Below are 20,625 nucleotides of genomic sequence, written 5' to 3'. Positions count from 1 at the left end.
ACCTTGGTGACTGGGACAGGATGGGACCCAGACTGGAAAGTGCTGGGAAGGCTTCCTCTAGGAAATGACCCTGGATCTGAGCCCTGGGGAAAGGGGGAGAGTTAATCAGGCAGGAGCGGGAAGTGGGGGGCGTCTAGATAGAAGGAACAGACTGGATGAAGGTTGCCATGGAAGAGGAGGGACTGAAAGGAGGTCCATGGAGAGCAGAGGTGGGGGCCACAGGGGGAGAACTGATGAAGATGAGAAGGTGGGAGACTGGGTGGGAACAGACTGATGGGAACATTCTGGAATATGCTCCCTGATGCTTGTGTGTGAGTTTCTTCCATGATGAGGGTGATGCTCTACAAAGAACAACAGCTTTCTACTAGGATAGCCATTAGTCAGAATTGACTAAGGAGCGTTTGAAATGTGGCTAAGACTACTGAAGGACTGCGTTTTGAGTTTTATTTAATTGTAACTAATTTAGTTGGGGCTTCCCTGGTGGCTCAGTTGGTAAAGAATCCCCCTGCAACTCGGGAGACCTGGGTTCGATTCCTGGGTTGGGAAGATCCCCTGGAGGAGGGCATGGCAACCCACTCCAGTATTCTCGCCTGGAGAATCCCATGGGCAGAGGAGTCTGGTGGGCTATAGTCCGTAGGTTGCAAAATGTCAGACACGACTAAGCACAGCACAGCACACAGTAATTTAAGTTGAAATAGTCACATGGGCAGAGAAGGCAATGGCACCCCACTCCAGTACTCTTGCCTGGAAAATTCCATGATCAGAGAAGCCTTGTAGGCTGTAGTCCACGGGGTCACAAAGAGTCGGACACAACTGAGCGACTTCACTTTCACTTTTTACTTTCATGAATTGAAGAAGGAAATAGCAACCCACTCCAGTGTTCTTGCCTGGAAAATCCCAGGGATGGGGGAGCCTGGTGGGCTGCCGTCTATGGGGTTGCACAGAGTTGGATACAACTGAAGTGACTTGGCAGCAGCAGGAGCAGAAGTCACATGGGGCTCGTGCATACCCAATTATACACAACAGCTCTAGGCTGGATAGAGATATCGATAGATAGATAGACAAATAGATAGATATAACCTTATAAGGATTTACAGGATTACAGAGGCTAAGTCCCAAGATCTGTATGTCACCAACCTGGAGACCCAGGAGAACCAAAGGTATAAGTACCAGTCCAAAGCTGGCAAGCTCCACACCCATAAAGAGTTGATTTTTCAGTTCAAGTCCAAAGGTAGGAAAGGAAAGATTGACAACCCAGCTCATGCAGTCAGGCAGGCAAAGTTCCTTCTTGCTTCCTGCACTTCTCAGGTCTTCAACGGATTGAGTGAGGCCAACCCACACTGGGGAGGTGCAATATGGATGTGAGAGTTGGACTATAAAGAAAGCTGAGCGCCAAAGAATTGATGCTTTTGAACTGTGGTGTTGGAGAAGACTCTTGAGAGTCCCTTGGACTGCAAGGATATCCAACCAGTCCATCCTAAAGGAGATAAGTCCTGGGTAATCATTGGAAGGACTGATGTTGAAGCTGAAACTCTAATACTTTAGCCATCTGATGCGAAGAGCTGACTCATTTGAAAAGACCCTGATGCTGGGAAAGATTGAGGGCAGGAGGAGAAGGAAGGGGATGACAGAGGATGAGATGGTTGGATGGCATCACCGACTCGATGGACATGGGTTTGGGTGGACTCTGGGAGTTGGTGATGGACAGGGAGGCCTGGCGTGCTGCGGTTCATGGGGTCGCAAAGAGTTGGACACTACTGAGCAACTGAACTGAACTGAACTAATCTGCTTTACTTTACTTAAGTCTGTGGTTGTTGTTCAGTCGCTCAGTCATATCTGACTCTTTGTGACCCCATGGACTGCAGCACACCAGGCTTCCCTGTCCATCTCCAACTCCCAGAGTTTGCTCAAACTCATGTCCATCGAGTCGGTGATGCCATCCACCCATCTCTTCCTCTGTCATCCCCTTCTCCTCCTGCCTTTCCCAGCATCAGGGTATTTTCTAATGAGCCAAGTCTGTGGGTTCAAATGTTAATTTCATCCAGAAATATCCTCACAGGCACACCCAAAATTATGTCTAAACAAGTAGCTGGGTGCCCCAGAGCCCAGTCAAGTTGACACATAAAAGTAACCATCATAAGAACCTAATACACGGTTCCCCTCCCCAGCTCAGCAGAGCCCAGGGGAGATCCGCGGGGCCAAGGGCATGAAACCCTTTATGGTAAGACAGTCAAAGCACCCAGAGAGAAGATCTTCCTTTCCCAAAGCTTGTTCTGACTTTGAAAGGCATCATGGAGCAGCAGACGCCTGTCCAGTGGGGGGTATTTTTTCTCTATTTGATCCGCCAGGTCCCCACCCTCATCCCTACCTCCCCATACAATTAGGAATTCAGGAGGGTCCTTCCATTCAGAGGTCTCACCTGGAACACTCTCCCTCCATCCTCTTTCCTCATCTTTTTTCATCTTCCCTTAAGGCCTCCTTCCTTTTTCCTTCCCCAGCTCCTCACATTCTGGTATACTTTGCCCAAGACAAACTGCTTTTTAGATCTTCTGCAATTAAAGGCATCTCTTCCTACCACCTGATATGTACAGTGGCTCCGGCAACGGTGACCCGTTCTTAGGAGATGCTATTTAAAACCCAGGGTGCAACCAGCGTGACGCAGAACTGCCAAACGTGGCTGAGAAGTGTCAAGTTACATAAATGCACATGCTTCACTTTGCCTTTGGCTTGAAGCTTTTCCTAACAGGCTTCAGGATTATCATCAGCTCATTAAAGGTAAAGAGGAGGCAGGTGTATCAAACTTTTTTAAAATGACAACAATAATAAAGTCAAGTCCCCAGAGCAGAGTTGAACTTGATGGGTAAGAGCCACTCCCAGATCTTAGGGGAGAGAGGTGGTTTTCTGGGTCTTCTCTGGAGATACGTAAGCAGCCCTGATCCTCTTCCCTCAAGGCATGGTATTAACAGTTAGAGGAGGGAAGGGAATTTTGGTTTGCTTGTAACCTAGGAAGAGTCACCTACTTTCACATGTCCTCTCTTTCCATCCCTGGTGACAGTGCTGTCAGGGAAGCATCAACACCCCATTGATCAGAGGGGAAACTGAGGCTGGAATAGGGCAAGATTTGCTCCAGTCCCCAGAGTCAATAAGAAATAGAACTGGGGTTCAAAACCATCTGAGAGCCCCTATAGCTTGATGGTTGAAATCATGGACTCTGGACTCAGAGTGCTGGGTTATATCACTGTCTGCTGTTTCATGGACGCTGAACAACCCTGGGCAAGTTACTTGACCTCTCTGTGCATTAGTTTCCTCATCTATAAAAAGGGCAGGGAGGATGCTGTATGTCGATTAAGTTGTAGTGAGGAAAGCACTTAGAACACTGCCCAACACAGCAAGTATTTGAAAAGTTGCTGTTTACAACTCATGAACCCTCTACCACCATACCCTGAATCTCTTCCAGGTTCTAGGGCCCGAGTGCTTAACCACACTTGGTTCTTCTATTATTTTTAACTTTTATTGGAGTATAGTTGCTTTACAGGAAGTGGACCCTGAATATTCACTGGAAGGACTGTTGCTGACGTTGAAGCTACAGTCCTTTGGCCACCTGATGTGAAGAGCCAGCTCACTGGAAAAGACCCTGATGCTGGGAAAGATTGAGGGCAAAAGGAGAAGAGGGTGGCAGAGGATGAGATGGTTAGATAGCATCACTAACTTAATGGACATGAGTTTAAGCAAATCCCAGGAGATAGTGAAGGACAGGGAAGCCTGGCATGCTGTAGTCCATGGGGTTGCAAAGAGTCGGACACAAGTGAATGACTGAACAACAGCAACAGTTGCTTTACAATGTTGTGTTAATTTCTACCATACAGCAAAGTGAATCAGCTACACCTACATCAGCTATATGTCCCCTCTTTTTTGGACTTTCTTCCCATTTAGGTCACCATAGAGCACTGAGTAGAATTCCCTGTGCTATAAATAGGTTCTCATTGTCTATTTTATACATATACGTATATGTGTCAATCTCAATCTCCCAATTCATCCCGCCCTCTCTTTTTCCCCCTGGTATCCACATGTTTATTCTCTACATCTGTGTCTCTATTTCTGCTCAGTCCTTCGTAATAAAATGAAGTTACTGGGGTCCAAGCCCAGAGTCTGGAGATACTGGAACTCAAGGACTGTGCTCCTGAAATCTATCCTTCACACACCCATCTCTGCTGCCCGCTGCAGCTCTGACTCATTAAGTAGAAGATACCGCTGCCCAGAGCACAGTGTAAAATGAAGATAACGGCCCCCTCCCTCACCTCTGAAGATACTTAGAAACCCAGATAAACAGCAGGACCAGGCTTGCAGAGGTGATGCAGAAGGGCTGAGGCAGGCTGGCAGGGGCTGCAGGAGGAGTTATGCAAAGCTAATGGTGTGAGTCAATGCTGGAATCAAGGGTGAGAAAATGAATCTGGGGTTGTTGACAGCCTCCGCAGGCCAAGATGGCGAGAGGCATGGGATGGGGCTGCAGCGGGAGGGAATGGCAGGTGGGTGGCATCGGGGGTCAAGGGTGGAACAAAGGAGGTTTCAAGTTTCACCTCCTGGACATTTGCCACCAATTAAAGAGGCGTTTTTGTGATACTGAGGCATTTATTCCCTCTTTCAAATGAAGCTCATAAAATTGCCAGATTTCAAGAGGGAGATCTCTAAGTGCCAGTTAAGAACTTGGAAAGCAGGAGACCAGTGAAGGGAAAACATCCAAAGCAGATGCCCCCGGTGTGTGGTGGAGACACGTGCCCGCTGGGGTCACTCAAAGCCCTTCTCTGAACCTGACCTCGTGAGCCTTATTTAGGGTAAGCAGTTATGCTGTGGGTGCACCTGACTGGTCGTTCCATTAGCAAGCGCTTTTTATAGGTTATATTACAATGTATGCAAAGGGCTCACAAAGGCCTTACCCTCAGTGAGGGTTCTATAAATGTTGACTCTTGTCGTCCCCGAGGACCCTTAGAGGAACAGGGTACTACTGCAAATTCCCAGCAGGTTGACTTGAAAACCTTGACTAAGTTGGAGCTCATGTTAGGCTTCAAATAAATCACTTCTCTCCAGAGAAAGGCTATGAAAAAGTCCAAAGCCTGATGCATCAGAACCATCTCCGTTTCCGCCCAATTGCATTCGAGATGGCGGAACAAGATGATACCCAGTGTGGGACTGTGGGATTGGGGACCTCCCAGCAGGAGTCTGTCTTTGCATTCTAGAAGAGTGAGGCGAAGAGAAAAGGCGTCCTTCTGCTGGGAATAAGTAAGGGGCTAACTTAGGGTTCAGGGCTCTGCCCCTCAGAAACACACCTTGAGTTCAAATCCCAGGTCCACCTCTACAAGCTCGTGACCTTGAAAAAGTTATCTCACCTCTATAATTGCCGTTTTCTCATCAGTAAAGTAGAAGGAATAGAATCCACTCCCTCAGAATGGGTTTATGATTCAAAAAGTTGAAATAAGTGAGCAAATGTATGCAACATGCATAGCGTGTGTGCAGTATATCAGTACCCGAGGTAAACAGCAGTCCTTTTGAAAACTGTCGTGTGCCCGAGGACACAGACAAGGACAGGAGAGAGCCAGTATGATCCTGAGCCCACTTCCTGTGAATTCATGCTAGTTCCCAGGGAGGGACAGGGAGGCAGAACCAGCAGAAGCCGTGAGCCCCAGAGGAGAGGGCAGGACTCGGAGAGAAAACGGAAACCCACGAAGGGACAATGCTCATCTTCAGGGGTGTTGGGACAGCAGCCTTCAGATCCAGAAAGAGTCAGCACAGCGGTAGACAGTCAAGTGAGAAGACACCCTCTGCCATGAAATAGGATCTGACTCATACAGACTCCAGGGGAGCCGAGGGGTAACTTGATTACTTCCGAGCAGGTGTGACAAAACCAATCTTGTCCTGGTTATTACAGCTACAGTTATTGGGGCTGTTTCAGTCAAAGGCTATCACATTCCTCTCACTCAGAGCTTCCCACCTGAGCCTGTAAATGCTTAGTACAGTCTAAAATTTTATTTCTCCCATATCCTATGCAAAGGGGTGTTGTGTGTATGTGGGTCTGTGTGTGTGTGTGTGAAGGGAAGCTATTGGGGTAAGGATGGAATGTGAAAGAACAATTTTTGCACATTCATCAAATACTAATTGGCCTAATAAGTGCTGGGCATTGTTCAAGATTCTGGGAGAATTCAACAGAGGAGGCGATGGATCAGATCTCTGCCCTCAAGAGCTTACACTCTTCAAGACATCATCTCAGGAAATACATTGAGAGCTTCCTTTCTTCCTTCATTCTTTCCTTCCCTCCTTCTTTCCCTCCTTCCTTCACTCATTCACTCACTTAATAAAAACTCTGGACTCAGACTGCATCCTACCTTAGCTACTTATTAGCTAAAGAAAGCTTGGGTCAGTTTCTTAACCTCCAGCTCAGTTCAGTTCAGTCACTCAGTCAGGTCCAACTCTTTGCGACCCCATGAACTGCAGCACGCCAGGCCTCCCTGTCCATCACCAACTCCCAGAGTCCACCCAAACCTATGTCCATCGAGTCGGTGATGCCATCCAACCATCTCATCCTCTGTCGTCCCCTTCTCCTCCTGCCCCCAATTCCTTCTAGCATCAGGGTCTTTTCAAATGAGTCAGCTCTTCACATCAGGTGGCCAAAGTATTGGAGTTTCAGCTTCAGCATCAGTCCTTCCAATGAACACCCAGGACTGATCTCCTTTAGGATGGACTAGTTGGATCTCCTTGCAGGCCAAGGGACTCTCAAGAGTCTTCTCCAACACCACAGTTCAAAAGCATCAATTCTTCGGCACTCAGGTTTCTTTATAGTCCAACTCTCACATCCATACATGACTACTGGAAAAACCATAGCCTTGACTAGATGGACCTTTGTTGGCAAAGTAATGTCTCTGCTTTTGAATATGCTGTCTAGGTTGGTCATAACTTTCCTTCCAAGGAGGAAGCGTCTTTTAATTTCATGGCTGCAATCACCATCTGCAGTGATTTTGGAGCCCAGAAAAATAAAGTCAGCCACTGTTTCCCCATCTATTTTCCATGAAGTGATGGGACTGGATGCCATGATCTTAGTTTTCTGAATGTTGAGCTTTAAGCCAACTTTTTCACTCTCCTCTTTCACTTTCATCAAGAGGCTCTTTAGTTCTTTACTTTCTGCCATAAGGGTGGTATCATCTGCATATCTGAGGTTATTGATATTTCTCCTGGCAATTTTGATTCCAGCTTGTGCTTCCTCTAGCCCAGCGTTTCTCATGATGTACTCTGCATAGAAGTTAAATAAACAGGGTGACAACATACAGCCTTGACGGACTCCTTTTCCTATTTGGAACCAGTCTGTTGTTCCATGTCCAGTTCTAACTGTTGCTTCCTGACCTGCATATTCCTTCTCTAAAATGGAGACAAGACTAGGACCCACCTGCACCTTAAACCCTATAGCAGTGTGAAGGCCTGGCTTTGAGAAAGAACCGGGAAACCAAATTCCAGAAGGGTCCACACCCAGCCCCTTAGCCCAGAAGGCCACAGATGATGGATGAGGTGTTTGTCCAGGTCTGAGTGGGCCATGATCTCTACCCGGCCATCTTGGAGTCTGCTGTGCATCTCTGAGATCAATAAAATTCTGTGCCTCCAGACAAGGCTACATACTCTAAAGGCGGGGCTTGGTGGGGGGAACCCTCATTGTTATCCACCGCTGTCTGCAGGCTGCTAGCAAGACTTCTGGGCGCCAAGAAGCCAGCCCCTCCCTGGGAGTATGTCACTGAGCCTCCGAAATGTCCTGACAGCATTGACATCCTTCTGTATCATTTGGTTAATTTGATTTATCCAAGTGTCTACTGTTGACATTTGTCTCTAAGCGATCAGACTCATGAGGATGATGGGGAAATTTAGTGAGGTCACAAGTCAAGAGCTTATGCCGGCCTGGCCCAGGGCTGGAGCTTACATGTTGGCCTAATGTCTCTGAGCACTTGACGTGTGTGTGCCAGATGTGGGGATAACATGCACACACACACACACACACACACACACACACACACACACAATGCAAAGATCAGGAAATGCTCAGTGAGAGCCATTGTTGCAAAAGCAGCCTTGGCCCCTCTGAGCACCTGCAGGCTGAAGACAGCCCTTCAGTACTTTAAAGCTGAGCTCACGTTCTCTGTCACCTTTCCGTTTAAAACATGGGGAGTATATTGTCAACGCTAGTAATTTTTTTTAATTGGGGTACAGTTGCTTTACAATGTTGTGTTAGTTTCTGCTGTGCAACAGCATGGATCAGTTATATGTATACATATATCCGCTCCCTTGTGGACCTTCCTCCCCCTGATCCCACTCCGCTAGGTCACCACAGAGCACCGAGCTGAGCCCCCTGTGCTATGCTGCAGGTTCCCACTAGCTATCTATTTTACACATGGCAGTATATGTATGCCATTCTAATCTCTCGATTCATCCCACCCTTTGTGATATGTTTTTAATGTTAGAAAAAAATCTGTAGATAAGAACAGAAGCTTAATTATAATTTTAGAACCAAATATAAGTTTTATGCTCTTTGAGAATGTAAACAATAAAAATAGAAAAAAAAAAAAAAAGCAAGACCCAGATAGTAATTTAATCATCTTTTATAGGGTTTTATATTGACTAACAGTTATATACTAAGAAATAGGGCATCCCAGGAGGCACGAGAGGTAAAGAATCCGCCTGCCAATGCAGGAGATGCAAGGGATGCAGGTTCAACCCCTGGGTTAGGAAGATCCTCTGGAGGAAGAAATGCCACTCCAGTATTTCTTGCCTGTAAAATTCCATGGACAGAGGAGCCTAGCAGGTTGCAGTCCATGGGGTTGCAAAGAGTCGGACACGACTGAGGGACTGAGCACACAGGAATAAGAAATAGAGGAACAGATAGCCACTTCTCGAGGCAGTAGTGAGAATGAGGCTGGCACACAGTTATCAACAGTAAATGTCAGGTTCCCGGGCATCCTCCCCCTCCTCACTCCTTCCTTTTCTTGGCCACTTCCCCCAAGCACTTACATAAACCTGAGCTCAGATTCCCGTCGGACCAAGACTTCCCGGAGACGCTGGATTTTCGCCATCTCCAGCTCGATCTCCTCCGGCCTCATGGTTGTCTCTGCCATGGAGATGATGTCCAGCTGATCTGTGCAGGAGATATAAAATGCAGGCGTCAAGACCCCGAGGGCTGTAAGGGTTTTCAAGAATTCCCTTTGGGACAGTCCCCGCCTTGCTTCAGCGACCTTCACACCCCAAGAAGGCACACGGATCTTTGCCAGTGTTGCAAGTCTGTATTTGTGAGCAGGCCCTTTAGAAACTAGAAAGCACGTTTCCATGGGAACCCTGTTACAAGGCAGAAGGAGGCTCAGGCAGGGGTCACCCAAACCTGTTCAAGGTTATAACGTGCCCTTGGCAGTCCCTGCCTGGTCCCAGCTTCTGAGTCTCGGTCCTTTTGACCATGGCCATTCATCCTGTCCCAGTCTCCAAGACCAGCATTTTTAGGCAGAAAAATGGGTGTGATAATTACTTTTAGCTATACCATTAATAATTATCTTATAGGAATACTAAGTAATGTAAGCAATAGTAACGTGAAATGATACAAGTTTGTTGTAGAAAATTCAGATAACAGAGATAAGCAAAGAAGAACGAGGTAAAAAGTCATCTACAACCTCTCTGCCCAGAGGGAACATTTTGATGGACATTCTTCTGACTTTATATTGATAGTTATATGTATATATATATATTGTCATATAAGTAAAGCCATATGTCAAAAAAATATAAGACCATATGTATGCCACACACACAGAACCATATAATTATCAAATATATAGAAAGACACTATATACGTGTGTGTGTGTATGTGTGTGTGCACTCAGTTGTGTCCAACTCTTTGTGACCCCATGGACTGTAACTTGCCAGACTCCTCTGTTCATGGGATTTTCCAAGCAAGATTACTGGAGTGGGTTGCCATTTCCTCTCCAGGGGATTTTCCCAACTCAGGGATCAAACCCATGTCTCCTATATTGGCAGGCAGATTCTTTACCAACTGCATCACATGGGAAGCCCTTACATATATATGACTGTATATAAATATATCTGCATGTATATATGTATATACACCCCCTTCATGGATCACAGCCTTGTTGTGGCAAAGGGGCTTGTGTAACTCAATGAAGCTACGAGCCATGCTGTACAGAGCCACCCAAAGCGGATGGGTCATAGTGAGGAGTTCTGACCAAATGTGGTCCACTGGAGCACGTGGTATTCTTGCCTGGAGAATCCCATGGACATGGGGTATGAAAAGTGTGAAAAGGCAAAATGATACGATGCTGGAAGATGAGCACCCCCAGGTCAAGAAGGTATCCAAAATGCTCCTGGGGAAGAGCGGGAGGCAATTATTACATGAATTTGAGCAAAATTCTGGGAGATAGTGGAGGACAGAGGAGCCTGCTACAGGAGCGTACGTACTACAATCCCTGGGGTTGCAATGAGTCAGACATAACTTAGCGACTGAACAACAATGTATATATGCACATATACTGGTTCACTAGGGCTACCATAACAAAACAACAGAAGCTGCAGAGCTTAAACTATAGACATTTATTTTCTCCTGGTTTTGGAGGCTAGAAGTTCCAGATCAAGGTCTGGCAAGGTGAGGTTCTGGTGAAAACTCTCTTCCTGGCTTGCAGATGCCCACCTTCTCACTGTACTCACATGGCCCCCTCGTGTGCATGCAGAGAGAACTCTCCGGTGTCTCTTCTTAGAAAGATACTAACTCTATGAGATCAGGGCGCCACTTTTAATGACCTCATTTAATCTCAGTTCTGAGCACCAAAGAATTGATGCTTTTCAACTGTGGTGCTGGAGAAGACTCTTGAGGGTCCCTTGGACAGCAAGGCGATCAAACCAGTCAATCCTAAAGGAAATCAACCTTGAACATTCATTGGAACGACTGATGCTGAAGCAGAAGCTTCAATCCTTTGGCCACCTGATGCAGAGAGCCAACTCATTGGAAAAGACCCTGATGCTGGGAAAGATTGAAGGTAGAAGAAGCAGCGGGCAACAGAGGACGAGATGGTTGGATGGCATTGCTGACTCAACAGACATGAGTTTGAGCAAGCTCCAGGAGACGGTGAAGAACAGGTAAGTCTGATGTCCATGGGGTTGTAAAGAGTTGAACAGGACTTAGCGACTGAACAACAACAGCTTTCTCATTTCCAAATCAGCCTCACTGGGGATTAGGGCTCCAACATATGAATTTGTGGGGGATATAAACATTCAATCCATAACACTATGCATGTATGTGGATCTATGTATATACATCTCTCTTCATATACTGACATTAACTTTCTTATGTACATTCTTCCAATGCATACATGTGGTAATTTATGTCATTATATATATTATATATGTAGCATGCATATATAGGGTGACACATATGGTTTTATATATGTGTGTGTGTTTTATATGTATAATGTTATATATAAACACATGCATTTTTTTTTAAGAGTGCAAAAACATATCAAGATGTGAGTAGTTCAAGATGTTATGTGCATATATACATACACACACATGCACACACTAAGTCATTCAGTTGTGTCCGACTCTTTGCGACCCTATGGACTGTCTCCCTCCAGGCTCCTCTGTCCACGGGATTCTCCAGGCAAGAATACTGGAGTGGGTTGCCATGCTCTCCTCCGGGGACCTTTCCGACCCAGGGATTGAACCCGCATCTCATTTTATGTCTCCTGCATTGGCAGGTGGGTTCTTTACCACTAGAATCACCTGGGAGGCCCTATATATATATATGTATACACACACACACACCATCATGGGGGTCTGGTTTTTGTAATATAAAGTTAGGGTCTCACCATTTTATTACCTGCTCATTTCACTGAACATTCCGTGAGCGTTTCCACACGTCCTTGGATGCTCTTCCCCAGCAGCAGTGTGAAAGGCTGTGTGGTTTGCTATTTGTGGCTGTGTCATGAATCACTTCACCAACCCCCAGACACTTAGGTTGTTTGCCATTTCCCCCACTAGAAGCAGCGCTGGGATGAGCATTCTCAGAGATAAATCTCTGCGTGCATCTAAGAGGTGCCTTTAGGCCACATTTCCAGAGAGAATGGCTGGGTTTTAAAGGATGCCGTAGTCTGACGACCCTTCATCGGCAGAGGAAACACAGGGGAGGGAATGTTCTTGCTTTACTCTGAGGCCAACATCACATTCTCTGCATCTGCTAACTCCTTCCAACCTGGCTGTTGTGAGGACTGAATTAACAGAGACACGCTATGCTTGATGCACAGTTACAATTACCTTTGTTATCCCCATGCTCTGCCACACCATCTCTCTCTCTCTTTTTTTTAGTTGCAGGATGTGAATCTTTACTTGCGGCATTCGAACTCTTGGTTGCAGCATGTGGGATCCAGTTCCCTGACCAGGGATTGAACCTGGACCCCTTGCATTGGGAACACAGAGTCTTAGCCACTGGACCACCAGGGGCCAGAGTTAAAGATCTTTGAACTGAGGCCAATCACCAGTTCATCATTGTCGGTGAGCCTTTTTATGTCTTAGTATCATGTTCTTCCTTTACAAAATGGGATTTAATAGCTATCATATGCTAAGCTGTGCTGGAGGCTTTATATGTACAATCTCATTTAATCTCTATTTCATAGAGGATGTATCTGAAGCTTAGAGAAGGAAGGTGACTTGGCCAACATCACGCAACCAGAATGTTACAGAGACAGAATTCAAATCTAGCCTCTCTCTCTTCTCCCTAACCACATGCCTTCACCACATTATACAGCCTCGGGGTGAGAGCTAAATGAATCTATGGATGCAAAGGCGCATAGTTAACCATTCCAAAGACGTGAGTATCCTTATTTCTCAGCCATCATGGTTCAGATGGACAACCTGATTTCCACAGGACACATGCTGAAAATGGCAAGACACCCTGGGGCGAAGCGTGGGACACAGAAGATTAATCACACCCCATGGATTGGCATTTTACCTCCATCCTCGGGGGAGGACGGAGGTGGTGGCACTGCCAGGCTCCAGGTGCTGAGATGAACATTTAGCTTTGACTTGGGGCAGAGGATGGCACTGATCCTTCTGTTGAAAAGTCCTGCTCATAAATGCTTTCTTTCCCCTGGAGAAAGGAGCAAAGCCTGGAGTTCAAATCAGGATGGAACAGTTCGAATCCTTTCTCTGTGCCAGGCACTGTTGTTGTTCAATTGTTAAGTTGTGTCCGACTCTTTGCGACCCCATGGACTGCAGCACACCAGGCAGCCCTCTCCTTCACCCTCTCCCAGAGTTTGCTCAAACTCATGTCCATTGAGTCGGTGATGCCATCCAACCATCTCATCCTCTGTCATCCCCTTCTCCTTCTGCCTTCAATCTTTCCCAGCACCAGGCTCTTTTCCAATGAGCCAGCTCTTCACACAGGTAAGCCAAAGGATTGGAGCTTCAGCTTCAGCATCAGTCCTTCCAATGAATATTCAGGGTTGATTTCCTTTAGGATTGACTGGTTTGATCTCCTTGCAGTCCAAGGGACTCTTAAGAGTCTTCTCCAGCACCACAATTTGAAGGCATCAATTCTTTGGCACTCAACCTTCTTTATGGTCCAACTTTCACACCCATACATGACTACTGGAAAAAACATAGCTCTGACTATACAGACTTTTGTTGGCAAAGTCTTGCTAGGCTCATTACAAGCCTCATCTCATTTAATCTTCACAACACCTTAGGTGAGGGGTTAACCAGCTATGCTAATGCTAAGTCACTTCAGTCGTGTCCGACTCTGTGTGACCCCATAGACCGCAGCCCACCAGGCTCCGGCGTCCCTGGGATTCTCCAAGCAAGAATACTGGAGTGGGTTGCCATTTCCTTCTCCAACGCATGAAAGAGAAAAGTGAAAGTGAAGTCACTCAGTCGTGTCCGACTCTTAGCGACCCCATGGACTGCAGCCTACCAGGCTCCTCTGTCCATGGATTTTCCAGGCAAGAGTACTGGAGTGGGGTGCCATGACCATGGGCCAAAGCCAGTCCCCACCCTGATGTTGCAAATAAAGTTTTATTGGAACACTGGCCATGCTCATTCATCTATGTATTGCTTATGGCTGTTTCTGCATTACACCAATAGGATGAGTAGCTGTAACAGAGATTGCATGGCCCACATAACTGCAAATATTTGTAGAAAAAGTTTGCCAACCCCTGCCCTAGATGGTAGATGCTATCATTCCCCTAATTTAAATTAGGTTAAAAAAAACCACACATTTAGACAGTAACAATAATAGCTAACATTTATTTAGCACTTATTACATGCTAGGATCAAATCACCTTATTTAACTCCCAAAATAGCCCTGGGTGATAAAAACTGTTTTCATCCCCCTTTCACAGAAGAGCAAGTCAAGGCTCAAGAAATGGAGAAAGTGGTGGGGTCAAGATTTAAAACCAGACCTGTCCTACTCCAAAGTCTTTGTTGCCATCAATTCTATTCACTTAAGAACTACCTCCCCACTTAAGAAGTATCATCATCAGCTTAGCAATCAGAAAACTGAGTCTATTTTATTGCCTTAGATATATGGAGAGTAGCTATTTTTTAATTTCATTTTTTAAATTATTGGAGTATAATTGCTTTACTGCGTTGTGTTAGCTTCTGGTGTACAACAAAGTGAAGTAGCTATAGGTATACATATATCCCCTCCGTCCCACCCCTTACCCCCTCCCCACCCCTCTAGGTCATTAAAGAGCACTGAGCTGAGCTCCCTGTGCTTTATAGCAAGTTCCCAATAGCTAGCTATTACACGCATGGTGGTGTATATATGTCAACAAAGAGGAGCTGTTTTAAAGATCTAGCAGGTGATTATCTGGGGAGCTCTGCCCCAGGAATTAGGATACACCGGGGCTGAGGGGCAGGGGTCAGGTCCAAGGACCTTCATGCAGGGGGTCTTCAGCCCAGACCCTGAGAAATGCGAGTACAAGATGTCAGTAAGTGAATATCATGCATGGTTTCTTTCAGTCTGACCTTGTATGACAGAACTAGCATGATGGAAACCTCGGCAACATTCTCCAGCTAGAAGGAAGGCAACCAACAGTGGATGTGTCCACAAGGACAAATCCCAGGAGGAGCTGGGTAAGCATTTCAGGACAGCTAGAGAAGATGGTTGCTACAAGGATCTAAGAGAGCAAAGCATGGTTGTTTAGAACAAGCAGAGCACTAAGGCACAGAAGTCCCCAGGGCTCCAACTGCCATGGCTGTCACTCAGCTTAGAGCAGCTGAGTCACTTCTGGGGGATGAAGCAGCTAAATCCATCCTTTTTATCCCCAAATGCCACACCAGGAAGACTCACGCCTCATGAGCACAGCAGCACTGGCAAGCAAGAGCTGAGCACTGAGCACCGGACATGACTGGGATGTTCCTGCAGGTTTAATCATTTATCTTGAAAACGTAAAGCTACCTGGGGACAGGGCGGTGATGGTGGGCATGGCAAGCGAGGGCTGACGGTCTCCTAGAAATTTATAATTTAAATTTAGAGAGAAGGGAAACTGCTGGGGACCAAAAGAGAAATCTTCCCCGGTCAGTTGTCTCCAGCCATGGGTCACAACATGAATCTAAGTCCAGGGTCCCCTGGGCAATACCCACTTCTGCTTCTGCTTCCTCATTTCATGTACCCAGAGCTGTCACATATGAAGCATCACTAGGAGTCCAGCACTAACTCATCCTGCTCCTAAATACCTTGGCAGGTAGGTACGCACATTATCACCCTCTCTTTATAGGTTAATAAGATGAGGCTCAGAAGGAACATAAGTGATTGGCCAAAGTCATTCAACCAGTGAATGGCACACACCGAGGACTGTCTGATTCCAAAGCCCAGGCTGTAGGTCAAAGGGCTACAGGATAGCATTTCCAAAACCTCAATCACTGCGCAGAATTCACCACAATCATGTACTATCGGTCAGGCTTTCCAGGTGGCACTGATGGTAAAGAATCTGCTTGCCAATGCAGGAGACTCAGGTTCAATCCCTGGGTTGGGAAGATACTCTGGAGGAGGAAATGAGAACCCACTACAGTATTCTTGCCTGGAAAATTCCATGGACAGAGGGGCCTGGCGGGCTACAGTGCATGAGGCCAAAGAGTCGGACATGACTAAGTGACTGAACACACACACACACATTATGTTGGGGACTGAATGCTTGTGTCCTCCCCTCACCCTGCCAAAGTCCTATGTTGACACCCTAACTCTTAGTGTGATGGTGTTTGGAGGTGGAGTACTTGAGAGGTAATCAGGGTTATAGGAGGTCACAAGGGTGGGGCCCCCATAATGGATTAGTGCCCTTATATGAAGCATCAGAGCTTGCTTCCTGTCTCTCTGTCGTTCCCCATGTAAGAACACAAGAAGATAGTCGTCTACAAACCAGAAAGAGGGTCCTTACCAAACACCAGATCTGCCAGTGCCTTGATCTTGGACTTCCCAGCCTTTAGAACTGTGAGAAATAACTGTTGTTCAAGTCACTCAGTCTATGATACTTTGTTACAGCAGCCTGAGCTAAGACACTAACTATACCAGCATGTATTCAATATTCTTTACATTGACTTTTTTCACTTATATAAACTCCTTAAAGGAAATTGCATTATCATATCCATACATACTGTCAATATCACTTAGTATAGTTAGAAAATAATCATAACAGTAAGTCCAATGGAAATAAAGTGATCTTATCAAATTCTGACTAAATACTGTAGCCTGCTTAGAGCTCAGATTGAAAGCCTAACTTTTCTTTCTTAACCATGTAGATGAGTAAGTACTACATAGTTGGCAAGTACTGGAGAGGTGTTAAAGACAAACCATCAAACTGAGGCTTCTTTGACAATTGTAAAGGTCGATAATTGGAAAAAAAAAAAAGAGTACAGGAGATATTGTGGGCTCAGTTCCAGACCACTGCAATAAAGTAAGTATCTCAATAAAGCAATCACACAAAGTTTTTGGTTTCTCAGTGCACAAAAGAATTTCGTTTGCACTTTACTGTAATCAAATGTGCAAGAGCATTTTGTCTAAAAAAAAGAAAACAATGTATGCACCTTAATTTAAAAATACTTGATGGCTAAAAAATGCTAACCATCATCTGAGCCTTCAGTGAGTCATAATCTTTCTGCTGGCGGAGGGTTTGGAATGTGAGAATTACCAAGACGTGACACAGAGACACGAAGTGAGCAATGCTATTGGAAAAGTGGCAAGACAGACTTGTTTGACACAGAGATGCCATAAAACTTCAGTTTGTAAAACACACAATATCTGGGAAGCACAATAAATTGAAGGATGCCTGTAATTTTCGTGCAACCTAATTCATTGTGGTTTTGTCACCGAACTCAGATCTAGCTGCTCGCCACTTAAAAGCCATTAAAGAAGCCAGGTTGGTGAAAGGCAAGTTTGCTTTATTTTGGATGCTGGCAACTAGTGGGGAGGGCAGGCACCTGTCCAAAGGCTGACTCCACCCCCCCTTCACCCAACAGTCAGTGGGCAACAGCTTTTATAGACAGAGGGAGGGGGCTACATGCAGAAATAGCACAGTCAGCTCTGACAGTCATCTTGAAATGAGTCATCAGTGGTCTGACCAGCATCATTTTGATTCTTTTAGGTACAATTCCTTCAGTTCCGGGGCTGGTTTGTTTCCATGTCCCTGTGGCCAGTTCTCAAAATTGTGGCAGCTTAGGCATGGCTAGAGTCTGGTCATCATGTAGTTAACTTCTTCCACTGAGTGGTGGTTTCAGCATCTATAAGAGAGCTCACAGGATATGGCTTAGAACATGATCTACAACACAGGAGAAGGAAATCAAGGTCCTGACTGTGATTAATGGCTACATTATTATTTGGTTTCCTTCGTTTCTGCATTTTCTCACTTTTCCGATTAAACTCATTCTTTCACTAAAGCTTTTCCACAGACAAAAGGCAGGCTGAGGACATGGGGGACAAGGGTCATAGCATTCCAGGTTGAGGCTAAGAGCATCTGGGTGCCAGGGTCACCCTTCCTACCCCCGGGAAAGCTTCCGTAGAATCAAATTCCAGTTCCTTTGGTTGGAAAGGACTTAGAGGCCCTGGGGACAGCCTCATCTCCATGTCTGACAGGATGTGGAAGGACATGACACGATTTGCTTCTGAGGGTCCCTCAACAAACAGCAGGGGGCTCAATCTCTTGAGTTCTCATTGGAAATTAAATGAGAACTGAGGCGTGAAGGCAAGTGTGTCAGATTTTTTCACCCAAAGATGAATCAGCCATTTTGAGTCATTATTTTAACCCAGCTTGTATCATAGAAGCAATTTAATGATGGTGGATGTATTCATTTCAGTCCCACAAACACTTACTGGCGCCCAGCATCCTTGGAACATCCTCAAAAGGACACACAAGAGAAGGGTCTTTGGAGAACGGGGGAGCCTGCGGGTAAGCATCAGAGGACAATCACCTTCAACCTAATATGTCCTTTTCTATCCTGTGAATAGATGTGGAACTTTTTTTTTTAAGTCTTTATTGAATTTGTTACAATATTACTTTTGTTTTATGTTTTGGTTTTTTGTCCACCCAGGCATTAGGATCTTAGCTTCCCCACCCAGGGATCAAATCTGCACTCTGCACATTGGAAGGCAAAGTCTTAATCACTGGGACACCAGGGAAGAACCTAACGCCAGGAGAGAAACTATCTGAATTTTGTAATAAACTTTTTAAAATTTTTGGAATAAATTTTTATGTATAGAAAAGTTGCAAAGACACTACAGAGAATTCCTATCTGCCCTTCCCCTAATGCCCACCATTGTTAATACATCTGATGCGGCTGATTTACTGTATTTGTTGTTGTTGTTTAGTCGTTAAGTTGTATCCAGCTCTTTTGACCCCATGGACTATAGCCTGCCAGGCTCCTCTGTCCATGGGATTTCCCAGCAAGAATACTGGAGTGGGTTGCCATTTCCTTCTCCAGGGGATGTTTCCTACCCAGGGACTGAACTGAGGCAGGAGGCAGGTGAGCGCCCGTCCACCAGGGTAAAGCTATTGGAGATTCAGTCCTTGCGGATCAAAACTCCAAGAAGAAAAAAGAAGGACAATTAAGGGAGGAGGCTGGGCCCGGCCCAGACCACGTATTTCTCATTCCCCAAGTCAGAAGACCTCCTTGACCACACATGCACAGAAAGGCTCCTTGGAGACCAAAGGGGAGTTATGTTAAGGGATGTTCTACCCAGAGGCCTTTTCAGTAAGATCCATCTTGGCTAAGAGATGCGTGCGCACACATGGGAGGGTCCTGCGATATACCAAATACAGACAGTGAACTGGGGAAATTCAAATGACTGGCCAAAGGAAACCTGGAAAAATGCCTCATAAAAGTGATTCAAGCTGCCACGAGGGTGCAACTCGGCGACTCTCTATCCCTGAGAGCGCCCGTGTGTCTTTCCACACGGACTGTACTATTTTACTTCTCAATAAACACTTTACCTGTTTCACTACTTTCCATCTTTGTAGGAATTCTTTTCTGCAAAGCTGAAGGGCCAGGGCCCTTGTCACTGACCACTGATCTAGTGACTAGGATTTGGTGCTTTCACCGACGCAACCCGGCCTCAGTCGCTGGCTGGGAACCCCAGTCACTGCAGGCCGAGGCCACCCAAGATCATATCCCGCGTCTCGTGCATAGGCAGGCGGATTCTTTACCACTGAGTGACCAAAGAAGCCCAATTCACTGTTAACTGTGTTGTTTGAATGCTTACCATGGCAGGTGTCATCGGCTGAAAACATTAAAGAAAAAGAGAAAAAGCTTTTTGGGACAGGTACCGTGAGAGCCAGGTGAGCCCTCAAAGACAGCCTATGAGAGGGGCCATTATGGGCATGAACTTTTCAGGTGTCACGACCACCTCCCAGGCTGATCTTGGTCCCATCGGTTGATGAGTCTGGGCCTCAGTTTCTTCATCTGCCACATGGGGACAATCACTCATGTCTCAGCTGATCTTCGTGCCAGGCATACAGAAACTTCTCTGTAACGTTTGCTCTTATTATTCATTTAATAAATATCAATGAAAACCTGCTTCATGCCAGATCCTGCTCTAAGTAATGAGGATGAAACAAAACAGACAAAAGCCTTGTTCTCATCAAGCTGACCTTCTAAGAAGGGGTTTATGTGTCAGGGAGAAAAGTCATTAGCTCACAGCTTTCCCCTGATGCTAGGTTTGGACAGATTCCAGTTCAAGTCCTGGCTCTACCAGTCACTGTGTGATCTGGACCACGTTACTGATTCTTCCCAAGACTCAGTTTCCTCCTCTGTAAAATGGACAGTTAAGTCCTACCTCACAGAGTTGCTGCTCTGGAGAAGAAGTAAGATGACACGTCCAGTGCTTGGTGCAGTGCCTGGGTGTGATAAAGTGTGGTCAGCATCATTCTTACTACTCGCACCTGTCCTTTCCCTGGAAAAGCCAGACCAATGTGGGGGAGGAGACAAGATCAGCATCATCAAACCTGGAGAACGAGGGCCTGCTGGTCATTTAGACCCACGCCTGCTCCCCAGTGGCTCAGCGGTAAAGAATCTGCCTGCAGTGCAGGAGATGCATGTTCAATCCCCGGGTCAGGAAGATCC

General features: G+C 46.0%; 1 protein-coding gene and 1 long non-coding RNA gene across 2 annotated transcripts in view; both read right to left on the bottom strand.

Moving 5' to 3' along the window:
- BMERB1 (bMERB domain containing 1) overlaps positions 1-20,625 on the bottom strand; it is a 144,155-nt gene that overhangs the window by 48,159 nt on the left and 75,371 nt on the right. The window contains exon 2 of the mRNA XM_061401197.1: positions 9,040-9,163. Coding sequence (XP_061257181.1) covers positions 9,040-9,163 — 124 coding nt within the window. The remainder of the gene's footprint in view (positions 1-9,039; positions 9,164-20,625) is intronic.
- Positions 17,441-20,429, bottom strand: LOC133238277 (uncharacterized). The gene is made up of 3 exons (XR_009733499.1): positions 20,339-20,429; positions 18,380-18,449; positions 17,441-17,790 (listed from the first exon to the last, which is right to left on the bottom strand). It is a non-coding gene; the product is annotated as an uncharacterized LOC133238277 (long non-coding RNA).

This window comes from Bos javanicus, chromosome 25 (assembly GCF_032452875.1).
Source record: "Bos javanicus breed banteng chromosome 25, ARS-OSU_banteng_1.0, whole genome shotgun sequence".
Lineage (NCBI taxonomy): Eukaryota > Metazoa > Chordata > Mammalia > Artiodactyla > Bovidae > Bos > Bos javanicus.
The sequence above is the reverse complement of the archived record's forward strand: the minus strand, read 5'-3'. Positions and strand labels throughout refer to the sequence as shown.